The sequence below is a fragment of the Dendronephthya gigantea genome, unplaced genomic scaffold (assembly GCF_004324835.1).
Source record: "Dendronephthya gigantea isolate DGI-Jeju-01 unplaced genomic scaffold, DenGig_1.0 000001F, whole genome shotgun sequence".
NCBI classification, from domain to species: Eukaryota; Metazoa; Cnidaria; class Anthozoa; order Malacalcyonacea; family Nephtheidae; genus Dendronephthya; species Dendronephthya gigantea.
In genome coordinates this window covers 2,674,358-2,697,180 of record NW_021163011.1, presented here as the reverse complement: position 1 = coordinate 2,697,180, position 22,823 = coordinate 2,674,358, and the positions used below count along the sequence as shown (strand labels likewise).

Here is a 22,823-nt window from a genome sequence, read left to right as displayed (position 1 = left end):
GCCGAGGAGTCTTTAAACGGTTTTAAAGCTATATTGTTTTTTGCATGTACGTAAACGCGCGTAAAAGCGCAAAACCATCTAGGTTGTTGTATAATTAATTTTATGCCAGAAAGAACACATCAAATCGTCAACAGAATCCAATCCTATGCATATATTCAATCGTTGATTTCATATGTAAGTATTAAATACGATTACGTGCGTAAACGTACGTACAAAAAACGCGCCAGTGGAAAGCAGCCTTATGGAAAGAGGACAGAGGAAAGTTTATGTCCAAACTACGAAGAAAACGTCAACGATAAACAATTTATTATTCCCACTTCGTAATATAATAATTTAACTAGAATTTTTAAATCATTAAAGTTAATATTGCATAAATTAAGGATGGAATATTTCTACGTATTGTATATATTGCACACAGACAAATGGCACAGGGCTGATGATTGAAGAATCTCGAACCAGCAAGATTGATCTTTAGAATCCCGAATCTATCCAAGGAATGCCAACATCATCAGACTGCAACTAGTTTGTCTGCGTGACAGGATTTTAAGTGCTGCAGGGCAGAAAGAGTCCACGTGTTTTGGCGAAAATGAACGATATCGTGGACGCCCCCTAAATCTTGTCAGCATTGTACGCCAAGGAGCTAATTTCATCCACATGTCTGGGTATCGCTACGTATTTAATGGTTTCTCCACTTCTTTTTGTAATTCACTTAATGAGTCTTGCACCTGTATGCAAAATAAATCTTATGTTAAGAACTTGTGTTGCATAACGTCGATTTGTGATAACAACTGGAACATTGTAAAATGAAGTTGAAAAACACCAGGGGCGGACTTAATTCGCACTAAGTCCAGGGGCGGACACGCAATTCAATTACCAGTTTTTGAATGTTTCTTACAAAAGTAAAGAGCTCAGTTCAGTAAATATTCCAGGCACGCGAAGAACGCCAGGCCTCGGTTTACGCCGCGAGAGAACTGTCAGCAATGAAATAAAGACAACGTATAGACTGTACTACAGCTACAAACTAACCTGTTGTAAGAATTGCATAGATGTCGAAAGAACATGTTGCCACCTACATAAACAACAGAGAAGCAACAATTCTTCAATATTATTGATTACTTTCAATTTATTACCACAGCCAAATACCGCCTTCAATGTAAAGCATTTTACAAAATCCATCTACAGATTTGTGTGATTGGTCTTTTAATAAAATATTCCACTTTTGTTTAGCAATTATATATGCATGGGACAGCCAAGGTAATTTCATGTTTGTACTGAACATTTTCCCTGTCTTATAACTTACTGTACATCATTCTCGTTATTATATCAGATTAAATGTAACAATGAACAAGCTATGTGAGAAATATTCATGCATTTATACTGTATAAGGTATTTTGAAGAGGCTTTAATTTTTCCACCATGGACATTTTCCCTGTTTTGCGAATGACTGAAAGTGAATTTAATATTTCTTTATTTGAAGCAAAATCTTACCTTTTAAACTGAATGTTTTGAATATATTGTTGTTTGTATAGTAGACTACGCAACTCATCCATATTGGTTGGCAGATCACTAGAAAAAGACGAAAACCGTTTTACATTTTTATTACACTATCTTTTACTCTTTCTGTCTTTCAGACTTTCGCACATAAAAGATGAGTTTAGATCCCCGATTTTATATAATATAAATGAGCAGGTAACCGTAATAGACCTTTCTTATAATGACGTCAAACGCGGAAAGTCTGATGTTACATGAAATTTGATTGGCTCCACAAAATTATCGAGCCAATTAAACTTCGTGTAAGATCAGTCTTTCCGCGCTTGACGTCATTATGAAAAAGGTCTATTGCATGTGATCCGAGTAAAAAGGAAAAGGTAGTTAAACATGCTGCCATCAACAAAAAATGGTGACCAAAATCTACTCCTGGTACCTTTAGATTGACAATCATGTACGCAGCGAAGAAAAATTATACGATATCAAGTAACGACAAAAACATTTTACTTCATACTGATAAAGTATAAACTTACTTTATTGACGGTGATAAAATCTCCCATGATTTTGTTGAATATTCGAGTGATATAACTCTGTAGCTGAGATAACCGTTTAAAAGGATTAAAACCACTAGCCTATAGAATGAATACAAATCACCTTTACATATAAATATACCAGGAGTTTATCCACTCGAAAACATGATATTCTTTTCTCTGTTGCTTACTGCATATATATAAATATATACAGTATATATAAGAAAGCATATCTTTAGAAACTTACAAAACTATAAAGGCACTAAAGAACATATTGTTGTCTCTGTAAAAACATGAAAAATATAAATTAAATTTGGCTCTAATAAACAGCATGATAACAGGAGAGAACTGGTTTGAATGCAGTTGCACATGTATTAGGGATATTCAACATGTGTACATTCAGGAAGAACTCTGGATGACCAGACAAAGCGTATACAATAGTAATGATTACATAAATACCCCACAATCGTAGAGCAATGTAACCGAGCCGCAGATATATTCAGAATAGGAATGCGAATCCCTATCCCATCCACCCTCCCACATATGCCAATACAGTACACGTACCTCCTAATGTAGTTTACAAACGACGAAAATCGCCCACTAATGTTCTCAGAGGAAATAGCAACAGATTCACCTGCGACGGAAAAATTCATGTTCATACACACAACACACGAGTACTCAAGCATGCAACGGGCATGGCTTCTGCAATCAAAACTCTACCTGTCTCCTCCATTTCATCTCCTTGTATCTCGTCCTCGTGCGTTTTCAGTCGTGAACGTTTTTTTGATGACGTGAATTTTCTTTTCAAGTTTAGAACGGATTCGTCTTCTACCGTCCTTATAAAATCCTCTAAAGGTACATGTACATAAAGGAATTGTGATCACAAAGTAGATTTGTACGTAGATACGGTGCAGTGCAAGGAAATAGTATTTCGTATTTTTAAAATGCTCTTTCGAAAAACCGGTATTATGACACAACGTTGCATGAAAAAAGGACAGAGAGAAACACATGCACGTTGATTATATGTATTGGTTGTTTCAATGCTGGGCAAGTGTAAGGTGTTTCGCAGTGTCCTGATGAACTATACATACATAGAGACCCTACTTCTGTCCAGTTAATTACTAGCTATACGATAGATAGGAAGAGAATACAGTAGTTCTTAAAATCTTTGAATGTTTGCATGACGATACATAATAATTCTGCACGTTTGTTTGTGGAGACACCACAAATAGAAAAACTAAATTCACGTGGTGTCAAAACTAAAGTTTTTACAAAATTACAGTTCGTATAAGCTGCCTTTATTTTAGGAAAAGATCACATTACAGGAGGTAAAGAATACTATACATGTAATAATCTATATAGAGTTGTACTTACTTAAGAAATCAAAAAACGTTGCCAATGCTTCCGTAGAATTTTTTGTTATCATATCTATATTGTACGAAAGAAAGAGTATATTGAAGGGCCGACTTGTAAGATACGATTGTTGGCATAAAGTGTATATGCTTCTTATTTTAGTCCATCATTACACAGGCAAGATGAAAGCGCTTACATATATTTTACTGAAGAGATTTATATTCAGTTGTTACACCCATGCATAAACAATGCGGCGGAATACAGCCGATATCACACGTTTGAAATTGAAATTTGTTTTTATTTCTATTTTTACACTCCTGATGCGCGTTATGGTTTTCATATATACTAAAATAAATCATCCGAAACAGCTTGGCGCGAATTTCTTTTTTTCATTTGCAAGCGGTTCAGAGACAAATTAGGAGAAGCTAAAAAATTGCCCCCGCTGCAACCACAGTGTTCTTAATTATTGATTTGAATTCTACTCACTTTTTACGAATCCCCAGACAGGCCGAACGTACTTCACCAAAGCCGTTACCCTGAAGTATTAAAAAGACGAGAAAGCATGTTACATTCAGTGCACAATCAGCAATTATGGCGACACCATGAACGTACCTCAGTCGGGACATATACGGGTTTACTCTTGAGAGACAATATCTGTGAATGACGACGAAGCTATCTGCGTAAGGAACACCTTCATTTGCTACCTAAAATTTACACAGAATTTAAAATCAAAACTATGCGAGAACAAGAAGGGGTCAAGCAGGATACGATATATAAGGAAAATGGTATCCTTACACTTGTTTCTACCACATAGAATTGCCCAGGTTCACTCGATTCTAGTTGCTGAAGAGAAAATGAACATTGTTGGTAAAGACTTACAAATCCCATGCATTGGGCGAATTTAAGATGCACTAAATCTAAGACGAGGAGGTGACATGACAATAGCCGTGCTAGCGTTAGGAACCAGCTATGTATAAGTGTATAATTTTTGTTCCTGCATGTTGTGCGAAATATGTATGCCTATAGGCAATTTGGAATTTCCTTTATAATTTGGGGAACACGATTATATATAATCTATCGATAGAATTTTTCTTCCGTGAAACTCCAAAAAATTTATCTGTCACCTCCTCCCCTCCTCCGTTTCATGTGTTTATTTTTACATACGTATACAAAACACGCAGTTATGATATTTTTAAAGCTATAATTTGCACCAACCTGATTTTCTTGAATTCTAGAAGTTTTTGGACCTATGGTCAATCCAAGATTTATTGTGTATCTAACAGCGCGTTTCTTCTTATCGTCCTCTTCTACCCAGGGCTCGATATCAAGATCTTTAAAAAATTAATGACAATAATCACTCGTTCTTATTTCATAGACGACACCACATTCACCCTCTTCCCAGCAGGCCTGTGTTTCTCAATGTGATACGCGAGTTGGTTTATGGTTTAAATAATGAACAAATACATGTAAATATCGTTAACTTCTCTTCTGTGCGTGTTCATTGGCCAGAAAGGGTAAATCACATGTCAACGACAGGCCAGGCTAATAATGGCGCACAACGATGCGTAATGCGATATATCTACGGACACAAATCCAAAGGACCTTTACCTGAGCGAGGTCCCTGTATAATCTTTATACTGTGTTTAAACTTAGAATAACTTAACAACTGTGGTAGCTACAGGGCGTCATTTAAGTCTGTTCACCATAGTACAGAAATTTTCAAACAATGTACATTGTAAAACCTACCGAAATGTTTCCTTTCTGAGCGAATGCTCCGATAGAAATCGCAGTCGGTAAATAGATACTCGTACAGCCTATCCACAGAGATAGCATATTCCTAAACCACGATATATTTCATTTGTTAGTCGTTCTATAATAGTCGTGACTGCATTTGACGATTTTTAAATGTTTCTCAATTGACAAATTCAGAAATCACATCAATATACGTAGGATTTCACATATGACATTTTCATTTCAATATCCCTATTAACGTGTAGTTGTTTACACATTTTGCACACTAAAAAGCAAAGCTAAAACCTATGCTTAGCAAAGAGTTGACTATTAAGTAAATTATTTAACCGTGTAACATTCGAGTCAACAGAAACTTTGTATATAGCAAATGAAAAACTCAAAACAGTTCGTGCATTAAAGACGCTTCAACGACATAAATAATATATTATATAGTACGATAATAATTTACCTCATTTAGACATTCAAGATTGAGATGACTTTCGCAAGGACATAAGACGGGTACTGCAGGAGTTAATATGAATGAATTAGTTACGGTATCCTGTTTACTGTGCCGTGGTGTTTACTGTATGTACTGTATGGAGGAATGCACTCAAGAAATACACTTTTGCCAAAATAAAAAAAAATCAATGGATATGAATTGGTATGCATGCAAGGGTATATAGAGACATTCGTTGCACACAATTTAGGAACAGATACTTATTTTGCATAGGTCGTTCTCAATCCCTTTTCAAACAAGCACAGTTTGCATTTCATCCGATTTAACATTCATTTGTTGTGATAAATTGAGCACAAATTTCCTCTCAAAATGTACATGTACGTTCAAATGTTCAAATATACTTTTGCCACGCGAATTTTTGAAAGATAATTTGTCGGAGTAATCTCGGCCTCATGCCAATTGTCTACATCCCGTTTATTAAAATGACAGATTGTTGATTTTAAACGTTTTTTAAAACACAGTCATGCATTCACAATCATTCAGTACCTTCTTCGTCTTCATTTGATTCACTGACACTTCCATCCTCAATCAAACTATCCCGATGTAGACTACCATTTTCGTCCTCGATGCTGCCATGTTTCTTGTTTGGCCTCTGATTTTTCCTTCTCATTAATGGACTAAACTCTCTCTTGAAGGGAAATGGAAACCTTCTCCTCGTTTCGGGGGATTTCCGCCGCGGAACAGTTCCATTGGAGATCTTTGAAGTTCGATCACGAGTTACTTTTTCGGTTGGTGAAGCTGGAGATACGGCGATATCAGGGACGGTAGGTGCTAATGATTCTCTGTCTTCTAGTGACTAAGCAATCCAAATAAACAAGATTCATGCAGTGAATTTTCGATTAGAGTATTGAACGATGCTTATTGGATGCAGTAATCTCAGAGTCAACAACAATAGTCTTGCAAAATCGTTTATATATACACATCAAGGGCAAAAGACATTGTTTACCTATATAGAAATCTTGAGAGACCCTTTATCACGGAATAAAACATTATTATTACCTTGTCATCACCTTCTGTCTTGCTAGTGAGACTATTCCTTTCTCCAGAGTTGTGTTCCTCCGAATCAACAACTGAATCGTCATCATCGTCAACAACAATGATGTCATCATCGCACTCTGACGGCAAGTCATCGTTACTACCTCGGCTGCTGTTATCAACATCCTCGGAATCAATGTCTATATATTTTCCTACAGCTTTCATTAAAGTTGGAATATCCTCAGGTTCATCCGAAAGAATGTTCCTCCATATTCGTGTTAAACTACGATAAGTTGAATCTCTTGATACGAATGATGTGAAAAAATACTAAACAGAATAAAAGTGGGTGTCTTAAATATATATTACATAGTAGTCTTGCGGGCATTTCCAATATCGGTCTATCGCGTACCGATATATGTATTATAGACAAATTTATGTCTGGCACGCCCAATGAAATTATTTATTAAAAATTCAAGTCACGAGAGAGCAATATAGGATCAACATTTGTAAACGACGTTTGAAATTTCTATTGCAGGTGAAAAAGTATATTTGTGATTTCCTGTAGCTAAATAGTCGACCAAGAAATAAGTACACCGCCAGTCTTGTACCCAGGCGTCTTTTGCTTTACATGTGGTTTTTATAATTCCAACTTTTGTATAAATAATATCAGTAAGAGCGCGCAGGTAACTGTAGTCGCCTATTTTAATGCACCTGGGTACACTACAATGTTCAGTTGAGACTGAGTATGCTTTTATTTATCATATGCACCACAATAAAATAATCAATCCCGAAAATAATCCACTCAGCAAATTATAAAGAACAGAAAGGTACTGGCCACTGGGGAGGAAAAAAATTATAAACTACGGTAATTTCAAGTAATAATGTATACATGTGTGTACCTTTTCTGACTCACTCCAAACTTGAATAGCATTTGGAATTACTAAAGCGGTTTTTTCTTTGGTCAGTGATGTAACATGTTTCAAGTTGATTGTTACCTAAAAAACCAGTTAATCATAATTGGGGTATAAAATAATTTAACAAGAACTAAAACCAATTACTGTACATTGCACTGCCATAGAGTATATGTACACCGTACATAGCTTTGTACATATGCTTATTTATGAAATTTCAACTTACCAAAGTTTCCCAACCAAATATGTTAGCATAAAAGCAGAGCCAGCTCTGTGATACATATAATCTACCATGAACTAGAATATCTCTTTGTAATGCACAAGAATAATCTAAAGTAATACATGATAAATTAGTGTGATGTATAAGCATTAGTCCATCAAACAGTAAAAGTACAGGTGAAGAATTCATTGCAAACCTATGTATTAAAAATTAAATCTGCATTTTCGCATTACCAGTAATAAGGAAGAACTATCTACCAGTTAGTAATGGATTAGATTAGAGAAATAACACATGTGTAAATCTGTTGCATATGGTAATGCTAACTTTTTAACCAGAAATTACAACTAACCTGTAATTAATCTTTCACTTTCTGGAATGTCTTTAAATAGTCTTCTGAAATCTCCTGTTTTAGATTTGTATGAGGGGAACATCTAAAATTGATAACAAAATTACAAAACAATGTTTCTCAAATGCACCTGCTGATTGTTCAAATTGAGCCACTGCATCAAAAACATATAACCACAAGAATTACTGCCAAGAGTATACCTGTTGAAATGAGGCTGGTAGCCATGATGACGATGAACGCTAAAGAACACAGATATTGCAGAGTTAGAAATAACCAATGATAGTTTTTGATCTGATAAGTTAAAAAGTGATTTTTTTCTGCTGACGCACATACTGCTATTTTTTTAGTTACAGGTACATGCAAAATATGAAGCCAGAGGAAACAGCAATGTACTGTACCCTAAACTTTCCGATACTTTTGTTCACATACATAATTATAGCAGGATGAATGGATAGTGATAGCTTTTAAGCTTCATGTACTGAGACTTAGAAACTGAGCGATATCCTGCAAATGCTTTGTGGTTGATTAGTTATAATTCCAATTAAAACTCACAATGTTTTTTCTTCCTGATTGTGATGGTGATAGTTTTGAATCTTTATCAGATTTTTTCCTATCATGTTTTTTACGCCTTTCTCTCAATCTCGATGGGCTGATGTCACGAAGACGAAACTTACTGTTTCCTTCCACAGCACTGAAACATACAAATTTAAATATATATTTACCAAAATCTAGAATACGTTCTATTAATAATGATCTGAACACTCTTGCTTTACCTTGCAGATCTTGGTAGGGATGATTCCTCAGCATTAATGCTAATAAGAAAAATGAACAAATATTACAATAGAATGAACACTTTTGACACTTGCAAAACAAGGGGTGCAAGACACAATCGGCAAGGAAACAAAATAAACACATCATTCATCGCTGCTACATGTTCACACCTGCACTTCCTCACTGTCTAATTATTTACCATTTAACTAGTCTGCAGTATCATTGCAAAGTGAAAGATTTTTTTAATCTTTTTAATACTAAACCATTATTTTCCATTTGCAGCATAACTTCTAGATAAATTAGTATGTTAATTCTAATAAACAATGATACTGTACATTTTTAAAAATATAATACACAATTATACTTCAATGAAATAAACTACAGAAGACCTACGTAGATGCACCTGTAGATATTATGCACTGCTAACACCATATCTCAGAACCTAGGCAGTGACCTTGAGATAAAAAAATATTGAGCACACCATTATCTAAATTTAAGTGTTTTGCATTGTAATTTGCATAGTTCTCCTTCCATCAAATCACATAAGGTAAATTGTTTTTTTTTATATATGAATGCTGCAGTAGTTAACAGTAATGTATATACACTACAAAGATTCTATTCCAATAAAATTATAAAAATATGGTAAAATGTGAAAGTGGCATATCAATGTGTTGTTTACAATATAAGCTGCTAGGTATATTTTTTAAAATATTATACACTGTCTGGATATCTAACACAATATTGGCTAGCTATTCCCTAAATGAATATAAACCAAAGTTTATGAACAAAAAATGTGAAACATGCAGATTTTATATATTAGTAAAACTATAACAAGACTCCTATTTTTTATGAGAAGAACTGATGCACAGAAGAATTATCTCTTTAACAACTTTTTATTTTTATATCATCTAAAATCAATTGCTACAAAATGTTTGAAAACTACAAGTATATTCAGTATGTTTTCCAATATTAACCCTTTTTTTAAAGAGATAATTGTTAAAGAGTAGCTATTTTTTGATGGGCAGTTGCTACAGTGAATGTTAGGCTGTTGGTATACTTCCTAGCCTCTTCAAATCATTCATACCAAGAACTTACATATGACCATGCAACTCACAACTATACATACAATGTGAAGCACTTTGTTATAGCAATATGTCTCACTCTTATGTAGGTTATATCCTACTGTTGGAGATCTCAGGCTTGCAGACCCTGGATTATACAGTGGTAGTAGAAAGTCTTGCCTTGGTATGTTAGTGGTGACCTATACAGTCATCACTTGTTTACAACCACCAAAATGACATAGCATCATGAAATCTACAGTTTTGAAAACTATTTTTGAGCACATGTATCAATATGTCCAAGATCTCATAACTCTGGGTTAGGATCAGGGCATTTTAAATGCAAAGCTTAAGATATTATTTAGTCACAAGAAAATGACATCATGTCATTTTGAGTGACATCATGCCATTTTGACTACAGTATAACATATCTAAGGTTTCAGTTTATTTCAGGTCATCAACATCAACCTCTTTTCATATCATTAGAATTCTCGGCTGATTAATAAGTATATGTACGTATATACTTGATGACCTTTGCATGGATTTCAATGTGAATATTGAAAAACAAAACTGAAGTTGGGCATTCCAAAGTCAAGGACAAAATATAAAGATTATACCTAGGGCATATATTACGTTCTCCCAAGTACAGTATCAACACAATAAAACTCCACAGAAAAGCAAAAAAGTCAAAGGTACGAAAAAGTTTGTTAATTATGAACGAACAGGTGCAACTAGACCTCAAACCGCCCACAAGCCCAGCATATGACCGAATATATTATTACAAACACAAGAATAAACGATCAAAAATTTCTTATAAATCTCTCATCATCGTTATTGAAAATAGAAGGCTATACCCGACCATGAAAATACATCGGGAGGATAAACTTGTCACAAAGCACCGCTTTAGTTGTTTTGGTGCAAAAGTACCTTTCATTCTCTAAACTTTCATCAACGCTGATTGTATCGTACTTTGATCCGACGAACAAACTTGTCGGTCGTTCCGGTGGCGGCGAAGTGTCAGAATCATCATCTATACAATTTTTTTCTGCCATTGGCGGTAGAACTTCGTTTTCTGATAGGGCATCGTTGTATTTTCCCTCTGCAGCCGTAGACATTTTACGCAGGATATTTGGAACAACAGCAGTCTTCGCAGAAGCTCTACCGCCATTTGCTAAATACTAAACATCACATATCCCACTACGCTGCGCGAAAGTTACGAAACAACACAGGAAGTCAGAACCACCCACTGGAACCACCGGCCACTGATATATAGGATATACGTCATCAGGCCATGGCTCTTTTCGAGGAGGTTTTTCTTCGCAGGAATGATGTTATCCTCCTATTTTCAATTTATTTACTCGTCTGGGGCCGGTTGTATCAAGCCTGTTTAGCTTAAACGGTGGTTAAGTTCAAAATTAAAAGCAAGTCTATCGTTTTTATTCAACGATAGTGCATAATATTGAAGTTGACTCATTCAAGAGAGATGTAAGAGAGGCGATACAACCGGCCCCAGCTTTACATCATGGTTTTCACAGTGCGCACGAATTGTGCCCCCCTTGCGAATTCCGAGTTGAGGAATGAGATTCATTTAAAAAAGTCATTGCACGACTTTTCGATGCAAAGATAGTTGCTATATACAGTCTTTCCTTTCTGACTACATACTACTCCACGTTTTATAATCGTATTTATCTGTATATAAGTTTATTGTAAACTGTTAAGGTGCATGTGTGCTTCTTATAAAGTTGTCTTTGAGTTCAGTAAAATTTGTAATAATGGTTTTTAAGATCATATTATATCACTTAAATAATTATATATTACTCAAGAAGCCGGATGCGTTACCTCCGTCGATCCTCCAAAACTACGAAAAACTAGGAGACCGCGCAGGCCTAACATAGAGATCAAAGGCTCCAAACAGACCACACTGGATTTTTAGGTACATTATAACACATTAGTAATATTTCAAGACCAGTGCCATCGATTTAAAATATTACTCCTTTTGAATTGTAACAACTCTGTCGCTTTCTTGCCAAACAAATGTGGGGTCTAATAAACGAATCTGCGTAGTATGGCCGGTTTAAGTTTCTTTACTCGTATTTTTTTAACTTACTAGAACAAATACTTTAATCATACCACTTGCTTGATTCAAGGTTAAAAATCTTAACCCAGAACAAGCTAAAGTAAGATAGCCTAATTCCCGACATTACTACTTCAGTATGATCAAGCCGGCTATAAGTCGGCTGTTATATTGCGTTTTAGCAAATGTCTGTTTCTGACCCAAAATGTTTATAAATCTACAAATCTGATAGTAAAAATTGCTGAACAAATTGCCATATTACACAGCTGGTGGCACTATTCGTGACCACTCGTATCTAGCATGTTGAAACAAACAAACAGAATTATTATCACAAATTATTCTCAAAGCGCCTGCTGATTTGCTACATAAATCGGCTGATCAACGCGGGCATGGTCCATAGACTGCCCTTTGGCTTACGAAACAGTGGCTACAACACGCTCAACTCCAGAACTGAGCAGGTCAAGGCATCTGATCTAGATCTCATTTCAAAACAGAATACTGAAAGGAGCCAAATTCGCTTTATAATATAGGTATTACGTTATACGACACGATAGGCTTACCCTGCTGTATTGCCATTAAAATGATTCAAGTGAATTTCCAATGTTTCGAACGATTCCGCATCTTCCTGCTCGGAATCGTTTGCGTTTAATTCCTGAGGTTTGTTCAACTCCTCATCATCTAAGTTAAAGCTTGCGGAGCCGCTTGAGTTCATGCGAAAAACCACCGTCGGAAGAGACTTTGCTCTTTGGTTGCCGTTAAATATAGATTCATTTGGTGTAGCGTGTGAAAGTGGCGCCACAGCCTCGCTAGACATTTAATAGATGGTTTTTTAAAATATCGAATTTCCACTTTTGACATCTGCTGCTATGATATATAATATGTATTCCTTATACCAAAGCTAAGAGGAAAGTATTATCGTTCGATTATATAACTTTGATATTGTAATAGTCGCCTTCCACCCGTTGCTTGGCTGAGAAATATATGAATATGTGACCTAACCAGTGTTTTTCGTTTGTTCAATTTATCACGACTACGACTATGTCCATTGATGCCCACACGAAGGTCATTTCCCTACGCGACTGTCAAATATATTGAACGATGAATAGTGTATGGATTGTATAAGCAAAATACACAGCAGGTATCCCGAGAGTGATGTCATTGTGTCAAAAGGAAGAGACAAAAGCCTTCAGTTGAGTAGATTTACGCACATCCGCAAGGGTGCTTATCGTCATGGGCACAACGACATGCAAATCTAGTTTGCTCAGTTGAAGAAGCTTAATAATTCCTGATGATGTGTTAAAAAGCCGATAAAAATTATCAGTGGTGCTCATCGATGCCGTAAACTGCTCTTAAAGAATGACGCAAATTCTGAAATACATGAAAAATACGACTTTAGAGATGTGCTGATACGTGATGCACGCCTCTGAAGCATGAATATTCTACATTGCATTCTGGCCATTGGATAAAAGGGAAATGAATTATCTGGAGCATGCCTCAAGGCTGACCACTTTCCTTGGTCGTAGACTTGTAGGATACTGGCCATTCAGATGCGCAACGTCTCTATTCAGAAAGCCCGAAGTACATATGAATTGTCAGAGTTCGACAATTTCATGAAAAAATTTTACGCAACAGCATTAGCCCTTTACAGTGTTTACCATTCAGCGCATATATTACAGTATCTTTGCTCGTATCTTTGTACATTGTGGCAAGATGCATAGGCCAATGTTTTAAAATCAACACTTGAATCTCTTTTACTCCGTACATCAAAATCAAAAACTAAATGAACTTTGAAACCTAAATATAATCGGTTTAATTCATATCGAGTGAATAATAAAATCGTCCCGAAGTTGCTGCTTTAAGTTTCATGCATTTAAGCAATCATCAGGCAACGCACGTTCAGTGCGATTGCTTAAATTGATCAGTGTCAGTGATGATGATGATGATCGCAAGTATTTCAAGTCTACTAGTGATATTATATTGTTGCGGAGCAGCCAAGCTATATATATAAAGTGCCGCGGGTACCAATATATGAATCGCCGGACGTTCTTTAATTTCTTAGGTCATTTTACTTAATGTAAATTTGTTTCTCCATATATCAATGCGAGAAACAACTTTTCGCAATATATAATTTGTGTCAGGAACATCTCAGACTATATGACAGATAATTCTACTTTGGTGTTTACGACACACCTGCGGCTGCAAACGGCAAAATTCGAATTTTCAAAACAAATGCGAGGTTTCTGAAGGCAAAAAAACTTCCTTAAAATCACTTGAAAATAGCTGTTTGGCGTTCGTTGTATTGACTATTCTATAGGTCTTAAGCTCTTTAAGACTAAGGTCCTTAACTCCTTAAGAGGTAAGAATACATGAACATAAGATAGAATTATGGCTATATTGACTATATATATATTTGCACTACCATTCAATTGATTCTTTGCCAGAAATATTCTTTGTCACTAAAGGCACACTTAAAAGCGGAGTGGCAAAGAGGCGTGGGAGAATAATTCATGACAAACGCCTGACGATAATTCTATGACGTTATGTAAGTGAAAATGATAAAACGTTATAGTTCAGACATACGTTAAAATATAATTTATTCTTTAGATATTCGATTCGTCCATTGGCATTGATTTAATACGAACGCAAAAAATTTTAATTGCCCTTTTTCCTGCCTAACGTAATTAATCGTAATCGATCGCATTATATTGATTTCGGAAGATCAGTTGTCAGGCGAGTCAGCTACCACGAAGTGCAGTCATGAATGTATCATTTTTGGATGTAAATTTATAGACATTTTATTATATTTTACGTTATTAAATCACAACGAAATAATGAAGGGCTGAATAGCGCCAATGATCACGAGGTTGCCGAAGGGTTGATCTGTGGGTTGATTAATACAAACCAATCTACTCTATAAATATAGTCTGGGAATAGCCTGTGTACATCAGGTGGCCAACTATGGGAGATGAAAAGGTGTGATGTACATGTATCTCGGACATAATAAAATTCTGATTGTGAGATGGACAATGCATCACGGGGCTGCTGAACAGCGAAGGAAGGTTGTCAGTAAACATGGTGAATTAAGCATTATCAATCTCGCTTTTAACTTACGCCTAAATCGATTGACTGACGAACCATAAGACTAAGAGCGAGGCTTTCAGGCCAAATTATCAGAGTGCATTGCCAATTTATTTACTATAGACTATATATAGACGTATATAGTATTGTCAGTATTGAGGTCAGCTTTAATAAAATGTTTGCGTGTATCCATGTATGATGCCGCTGACAAGCCTACGTGAATGTCAGGAATCAACAATTCCAATAGATTAGCTAGTTTTATCTTAAATATTTAAAAAACAACATTGATTCTTCAACAACATTTAACTGAATTTTAAAAGATCACTGTTTTCACATCGTTTAATTGTCAGTCATATTTACTATAAAAAGAGCACGCTATGAAATCGTACTCCTAGATTAATATCTAGTGAAAAGTCAAAACAACAGTTGATGCATGAATATATGCATCCTGCATTAATGGTGTGGTCGTGTTGAGGATTATGTATGCCTGCATTCCTGCATGTATTCTAAACTTTCAATGCTTCATACCCGCAAAGTTATGTCTATGACTATAGGATTATACAAATTTAAGTGTTATTGATATATTCATACCACAAAGCTAACACTTTAACAAGCATTTTATAGTCTTTATATGATGCACCTTTTTCTGGAGGTGGACGTACATCAAAGATGTGTTGTACGCTAGTTTTTGTATTGTGAACTATACTTCACAATAATGCATCTTACTCTGAAGTCATTGCAGCAAGCCAGCAATGACTGTAAGCGGTCAGTGCCAGTGTGCCACTACCTAAAACTACTCCAATACTCTGTCGACATCCTACCTTATGATATGTTGACGAAGGGGCAAAACATCTTGCAAGCTGCGGCTTTTCCTTTTCAATATTCGAAATTTCTTTTTCATCTTATAACCCATGAGCTGGTGTCAGTCTTGGTTTGCTGCTGCGGTCAGAAATATGCATGAAATATTTGACATTCCTGTCAACTGTCTTTCGTTATGACATATCTTATGAGTGACTTCGCTTAACCTCGGCGGGCCACCAATTAATCTTGAATATCTACGGTTATTACAAGCCACAGCCCGCCATAACAAAATGGCTATGGCTATAGGCTTCCATTGCCATTGGAAGGTCCTATTGATGAATTCTACACGTTCGCATATAACCTACACATCGCGTGATAACGGAATGTTCAAAGTTCAACCTACCTTACTCGGTAAACGACACGTACTGTACAATATTGTCTATACTCTATAGTCGGCGTATGCATGAACATCACCGGATTGGAAAAACAAACACATTAATGCCACGGATGCATGCTATACGCACATACATACGGAGCGAGATTGAAATTTGCATCTCAGAGTCATAATTCCAGGTAATCTTAAACTGGTCTTTGTGTAGGTTGGCTTCCGCAGTGCCTCTGAACTACGATTAGCCAATGGTTGTGCTGTCACCTTTGAATCAATACGAATCGCCCACGCCGATATAAAGATTATAAACATTATCAAACACAGACACAGTTTAATGCTTCTAGGACTATGTACAAAATGATTTAAGACCATATAACGGCTGGCAAGTTCATGTTAATGTAATCCCTGTCAACTCTCGTGACATTGATTTTAGATTGAATTTTCCAAAAGTGGAAAGGCTAAGGCTATATTTATAACCGTCGACTATAATGGGATGAGACGCTGAGATATACAAACGCTGAAATAAATATTACACATTTGCGCTACAATCTACAGTCATTATAGCTAAAACGTTTGAGTTTTCTGAATGAGGTAGTTTATCATGACGTAATTCTTAAATGTATATGAAGCATTGCAGCTTATATTATTTAAAGGTGTAGTATTTTAATTATCCCACCAGTTTGCCGTGCAGTAACCTTAATAGTGAGCGTTGAACAAAGACGTTGGTATCCCAGGAAGTCTAATTCAATATGTGCACACAACTCAATTTCCGCCTATTAGAGCATACCTTGCGTCAATCATGTTTTGCTGCACTGATAACTTATCTCCATTAAGTGGTGCAATTACAAAGATACAAAAAGTTCTTGATGACTTTGCAAATATTTCTATAGAATTATATATTTAGATTTAAACGTAATTGTTATAGTCATTGGTAAAGGAGCTTTATTGGTATGATGCAAACTTTGAAAAATAATTAAGGAGTTACACTGGTATCATTCTTTTAAAACGTATAAATCGCATAAAGCTATCATATAGAAACCAGTGGTCAACCAAATAAGCGGATATATGGTCGCGACTTCTTCTCTGATTCCTACACTCATTTGTGCATGCATCACGCGATCTTTTCTGTCGATACAAGACTGAGCTTATGTGTCCGTTATGTTGTATTTTTTGAATAAAGAAGTCATTTTTTTTGAACAAGCACAAAATGACGGATTTAGAGCATCATGTCTTAACATGATATGAATCATACATCGTTATCAATAGGATTGATTTTTGCATCATTTTTGCAGGAGTTTATTTTTCACAAATTTCGACTATTGTGATTCTCACTATTTCGCTATCAATTTCTGACTAAAACGAACTGATGTTTTGTCCTTAAGTTCCATCACAGATGTCGTCTACCACTAGCTGTTACCGTGAAGATTAAAAGAAGTTCTATGTGTAGTAAGTGTATACTGTATAGGGCTGCACAATGACGCCCGATTCAAGCTTATTGTTACAATTTGTGGTTTGTAAACTCTATAATTAATAAATTCCACGCTATAATTAAGTCTTCACTTATAATCTTCACCCAAACGTCCGTTACAGTCTGTTTGACACGGTATGGTCGTATTTGCTCTACATGAGGTCGCAAGCACTCTTTGTAATTTTACTAAAACACGCTTTTACATTATAATTGTTTGCATTCATGGGATTACCAATGCAGCTACTTCATGCATTCGCGAAACCTCTTAATCCATTATATTAATGTAAAGTCTAATGCAATATGAATTATTTAATTTCTAATCATTAATGTCAAATTGCTGAGGTGAAAATTTTCCATTCGAGCAAAATTTTGACAATTGCTACATTGATAACTAGAATTTTTGCTCAGTTCAGCGATACGCAGTCTATTTTTGTCTCTTTACACACCATTACTTGCCATAGGACCTTGCAAATATTTCACTCATTGTAAAAATTGAGTCAGATGATATCGTATGATGGTAGATTAAATATTCATTAGTGATTACGTCACATCAGGCGATCGGTATCACGCCATATTTTGATCGTCCCTGGCGCATGCAATTATCTGGTCGACTTCTTTTTGAAGCGGACCAATGTCGAATGAATGCCGGAGCTACTGTCTAGTGTCTACTGAGTATTTAAAATACATATGATGGTCGAAATTCTTTATCTTGATGTTATTTACTTCCTTCTGCTTGATTTATTTATATCAGTCTTCGCAAGGCGATAACATGATAAACACCGATAAATACCATGATAAATACCTGTGCTTTAAGCGTGTTCTAGCAGCAGCTATAGTGGTCATCATTCGCTTCAGTTCAACAATCAACAAGATGGAAGAAGACACAGAGGCTTAGGCAATTCATGGCTACTTCATGTCAAGTTCTTGCTGATACTAGCCGATTAATGTTAGAAACTTGTAGAATTTCGTTGAACTTTAAAACATGCAACACGTGGCAATACTGTAACATGATATCAGATTTACCAACTAGACCAAGTAATTTCTCGGAATCGCAAGAGATTTCAAAGAAAAAAATCGGATGCATACCAGCATCCTTAGTTGAATTTCCCGTCCGGGTAAACTATATATTGATAGACTGTCTGTAAACTATACATTGATAGGTTTTTAGGCGTTTGACATGTAAACGTCACTTATAATAATTTCCGAATTATATTTAGACTATGCATTCCAATGAAACAGTAAAGAGTGAGGTTTTGAAATAACATGTCGTGAAGCCAAGCATGCGGGCGAGGTAATGTGACAGTCTTGCATTCCAATGAATCAATAAAAAGTGAGGTTTTGAAACAATAAACATAGCGCCGTTCCAAATATCGCGCGTAGTGTGAACGGGGCTTTAGTTAGTGAACTAAAAATCATGCATTCGGCATGCAGTATCTGGACAATGATTTTGGCAGACTAAAACGAAACTTCCGCCTCTGATTTTTTCTGAAGTTTCTGAGATGGCAAGCCAGCGTGCACAGCACTTGAATCTTCAGCAGTGCCAGTGGAAAACCATGCAGTTAACCCGACCCGGCACTTGCATCCTTCCTTACTATAGTCATTGAGTACCTTCATTATTCCATTCGAGATTCCATTCAGTCATTTTTCAGAGCAGCACTTCTTTAATCGTTAACCAAAAATAATCTTTGATCGTCCCAGTGTTGGGTTTCAGGAGTTTTTCCATCCAGATAATGTATATACTAAAGTCAACCCTCCAGACCTTTCCTACCGCGCTGGTATAACACCAGAGCGCAACAAAAAAGGCCTGGATGCTTGCAGTTGGTTATTTATTCCGGTATCTTCTTGACTCTCCTGCGTTCAACTGTATTAGACGTCCATTTGTCTGAATTTCTTGTATGTATATTAGGTGCTAAAAGTTTACTGTGCGTACTTTAGTAGAACACTACACTTTAAACGTGCGTGGTACGAGGTTGTTGGCACGAGGTTGTCAGACTGAGCTTGCATGCTTAGGGTCGGATGTATATATGGGTGCCGAAAGTTTATAGATAGCTATATTTTATACTTTATAAAATTATGTTAGTAATTTAATATAACCATTTGGATCAGGCGAATGACTGCTCAAATGGTAAGGCAAGTGCATTGTTGAAAATCACTAAAATCTTTATCTCTAGTTCCATAATATATTATAGGCTACGTGAATGAATTCTTTCTTCGGCGTGTGATAACAGCAAATAAATTAAACATATAGAATCGATGGGGGAAAAATACAACTAAGAGGGACTGCAAATAAAAATAACTTTTCATATCAATCCTTATCGAGGCGATATCTCCAATAAAGCAGTGCCCAGTGGAGTGCGAGTTAAAATTGCGATCCGGCCTATATTACTATATGCGGGAAACGCCTTTTGTGCAGGTTATATAGGGAGCCAAGTAAACTGCTCATCGATCCATGGTCTACCAGACTCTACCTGTTGGTCTATAAGTCTAAGTTTAAGCTAAGTCTAAAAGCTAAATCGAAAACCAATGTTTTTTTTTTATTTTTAAAAGTGTCAACCACTGACCTGCTGTTACTTGTCATCTTAACCATTTACGAAAAAGATTATGGTCTATCCCTCCGAATACCATGTCAGCTTATCCATCTCCGTGTGATAGACAAAGCCTCATCGATCTCACACTCCACAGTAATTTCATCCGCAACTGATTCGAGCGTTTGAAACTAAAGATACCGAAATTTGAAATTTGTGATCAAATAAATTACAGCCTTAGAGAAATATAACAGCTAACGCGTTCACAGTTGTTAAATTTCAATACTTCGTTTTCCATTAGATGCTAGCCGAATTCATATTAGAGACGAGAAACTCGTCTTAAATTCGCATTTAGACGGATCCTATATGGACTAATGAGACGAGTTTCTGAAACATTAACACAGTCAAGGACGGAACAAGGCTAAGAGAAAACAAACAAAATTTTTATTGTAATAATTACGATACCCTTTTTAGCATTACCCGACCCATCACACGTATAAATTTATCCATTCCTACTCATATTTAGACGGGTTTTTACCATCATCTTTCCCGCCTAAGGTGAGTTTCCCTTCTTTAATATGATTATATGAATTCGGCCACTATAATATATAAATCCAATTAATAATCATCTAGATTGATTAACAAACTGCCTATAAAATATAGAAGGAAATTCTTTAAAATATTACATATCACTTATAATTAAGGCGTATTTTGCAATGATGCAATCATTGACTTGGAAGAAAATTGAACATTCTGCTCTCGAAAGCTCCTTGAAATACAGCGTCATGTATGTCAACATTTTCGTAACTTGTAAGTCTGACTATATTCTTATTCACATGTAGCTACTTTCGAATTCTCAGAATTTGCATGTACACAGTACTTCTAAACAAGTTTTCATGATTTCCAAAAATGTAGGGCTACAGGGTACGCGTGTTAATAATGCCTGTTGCATGCATGCATGAAAAGCCGTGGAAATCGTGTAGGAATTGACTCAGTTGTAGCTGTAACTATATTTCAAGATTGTAAGTCCGTTCTTAATAACTTAAAAGAACGTGCATAGCACTCATGGTGGATAGCGCCATCTCATGCCTCCGTGTCTTCGAACAATGGACCAGACCCGTGCCACCTAGGCAATTTAATTGGTGTCAGAAAAAATGTTTTCAACAGGTAACATTTAATATATTTCACGACGCGGGAAGCAATGTATAAATTCGTTTCAAGAAACAGCAACAGCTAAGCGCCAGAACAAAGAGCTTTCCATGAAAGAAAGGTTATGCGACAAACGAAAATACAGTCACAGAGACTTGAGTATTCTTATAGTTAATACGTTCTACCATGCAAGAGCCCTAGCATTAATTGTAGCCAAAGGCAGGAAGTGAGCTGAATTAAGGAACGTTTTCTTTATTCATGCATTAATGGCATACACGGGGAATATATTGTTATTTGTACCCGCGTGATTGTACAAAGTCCAAGGGTAGACTTAGCTTGGACCGGGACTGTCATAATACATCGAAGGAAAACTAAATATAACATATTTACACGTTTACTTACAGTATTACTCATTCTGCATTAGATAACACCATCTTTTCGTACGAATTCTAATTTTCGGACGCTCTCTGTGGATGAAGCATTCTAGGTAAGAGCACTTTTGTTACCAAAATCGGAAGGATTTGCTTGTCTCAGGAAATCCAATTGGAGTTGTTCAAAAATCTGCAGACATCACGTTATGTCAATTTGACCAATCAGAGATGAGCGACCCTTGACCCTTTTGAATTTTTAATTTTTATCTCTGTTCTTGTATATCATTAGTATAATCGAAACAAATATTCATAATAATGTACGGGTCACCGAATGTAAAATAAAAAAATTATCACATACACACAACTCTGGCTAGCTCAGACTAGGAAAACTGCACAAAATAGTCCACAAGACAGTCAGGAATACCAACTTTTTCCCTTTTCAGAATTTTAGCCCGTTACTCCAAGTCCTGTTAGCCAAAGCCAAGGCAAAGGGCGGTAAGCCGCGGTATTGACATATTGGCATTGCCATAGCATTAAGGGTTTGGTAGCACCGGTAGCCTATTGAAAATTAACTTTAAAGAAAATGGCATTTTTTGAGCAGTTGTGACCCGGGCATTCCTGCGGTGTGGAATGATAGTAGACACCTCAGGTAGCCCTGATGTAGAAAATTAGGCGTTGGTAAGCCTGATCCTAAACTCTGAAGTACGGTTCAATATAGCAGTTGTGACGCACGCACGCACGCAAATTGTGATTAATGTTGTCAGACTCAAGAGTACTTGCAACTCAGTTATTCGGTGGTTCGCAACTCGCAAGAATACCGGGAATATTTCGACAATGTTTGGCGCGTGGTAGATTATTGAATATGCGTTCTCTTATATATCCATATGTCGGTATTGATCGGGTACGGGGTTGTTAACTGTGGAGCAACCATGTATTTAAATCTAGGGTCTTTTACCTCACAGTTAATAGCAGCCAATAGCAGCCTAGTCCCTAGGCCTCTTATATGTTCCTTGGTAGAGGCGATTCATTAATGCGCAGGCGAACTCCAGAGAGTGTTTCATTCGGTGAC

At 36.2% G+C, this 22,823-nt stretch overlaps 1 protein-coding gene across 6 annotated transcripts; it reads right to left on the bottom strand.

The window, feature by feature from the left end:
• Nucleotides 1-295: 295 nt before the first annotated feature.
• LOC114523912 (protein Aster-B-like) lies at nucleotides 296-21,907 on the bottom strand. 6 transcript variants are annotated; one of them, XM_028544994.1, is made up of 25 exons: nucleotides 21,786-21,907; nucleotides 20,271-20,425; nucleotides 15,874-15,991; nucleotides 8,845-8,883; nucleotides 8,624-8,762; nucleotides 8,272-8,310; nucleotides 8,075-8,156; nucleotides 7,732-7,835; nucleotides 7,494-7,589; nucleotides 6,619-6,921; nucleotides 6,106-6,415; nucleotides 5,572-5,624; nucleotides 5,118-5,208; nucleotides 4,587-4,702; nucleotides 4,167-4,214; nucleotides 3,984-4,075; nucleotides 3,858-3,907; nucleotides 3,393-3,446; nucleotides 2,739-2,867; nucleotides 2,583-2,652; nucleotides 2,266-2,301; nucleotides 2,022-2,120; nucleotides 1,489-1,566; nucleotides 1,027-1,069; nucleotides 296-725 (listed from the first exon to the last, which is right to left on the bottom strand). In XM_028544994.1, exons 3-25 carry the CDS (start codon nucleotides 15,963-15,965, stop codon nucleotides 669-671), a joined length of 2,220 nt encoding a protein of 739 aa, XP_028400795.1. In that variant the 5' UTR covers nucleotides 15,966-15,991; nucleotides 20,271-20,425; nucleotides 21,786-21,907; the 3' UTR covers nucleotides 296-668. The 6 variants fall into 6 exon arrangements, with proteins under 6 accessions (XP_028400795.1, XP_028400802.1, XP_028400818.1 ...); XM_028545001.1 differs by having other exon boundaries at nucleotides 15,874-15,988; XM_028545017.1 differs by lacking the exon at nucleotides 15,874-15,991.
• Between the last annotated feature and the right edge of the window lie 916 nt (nucleotides 21,908-22,823).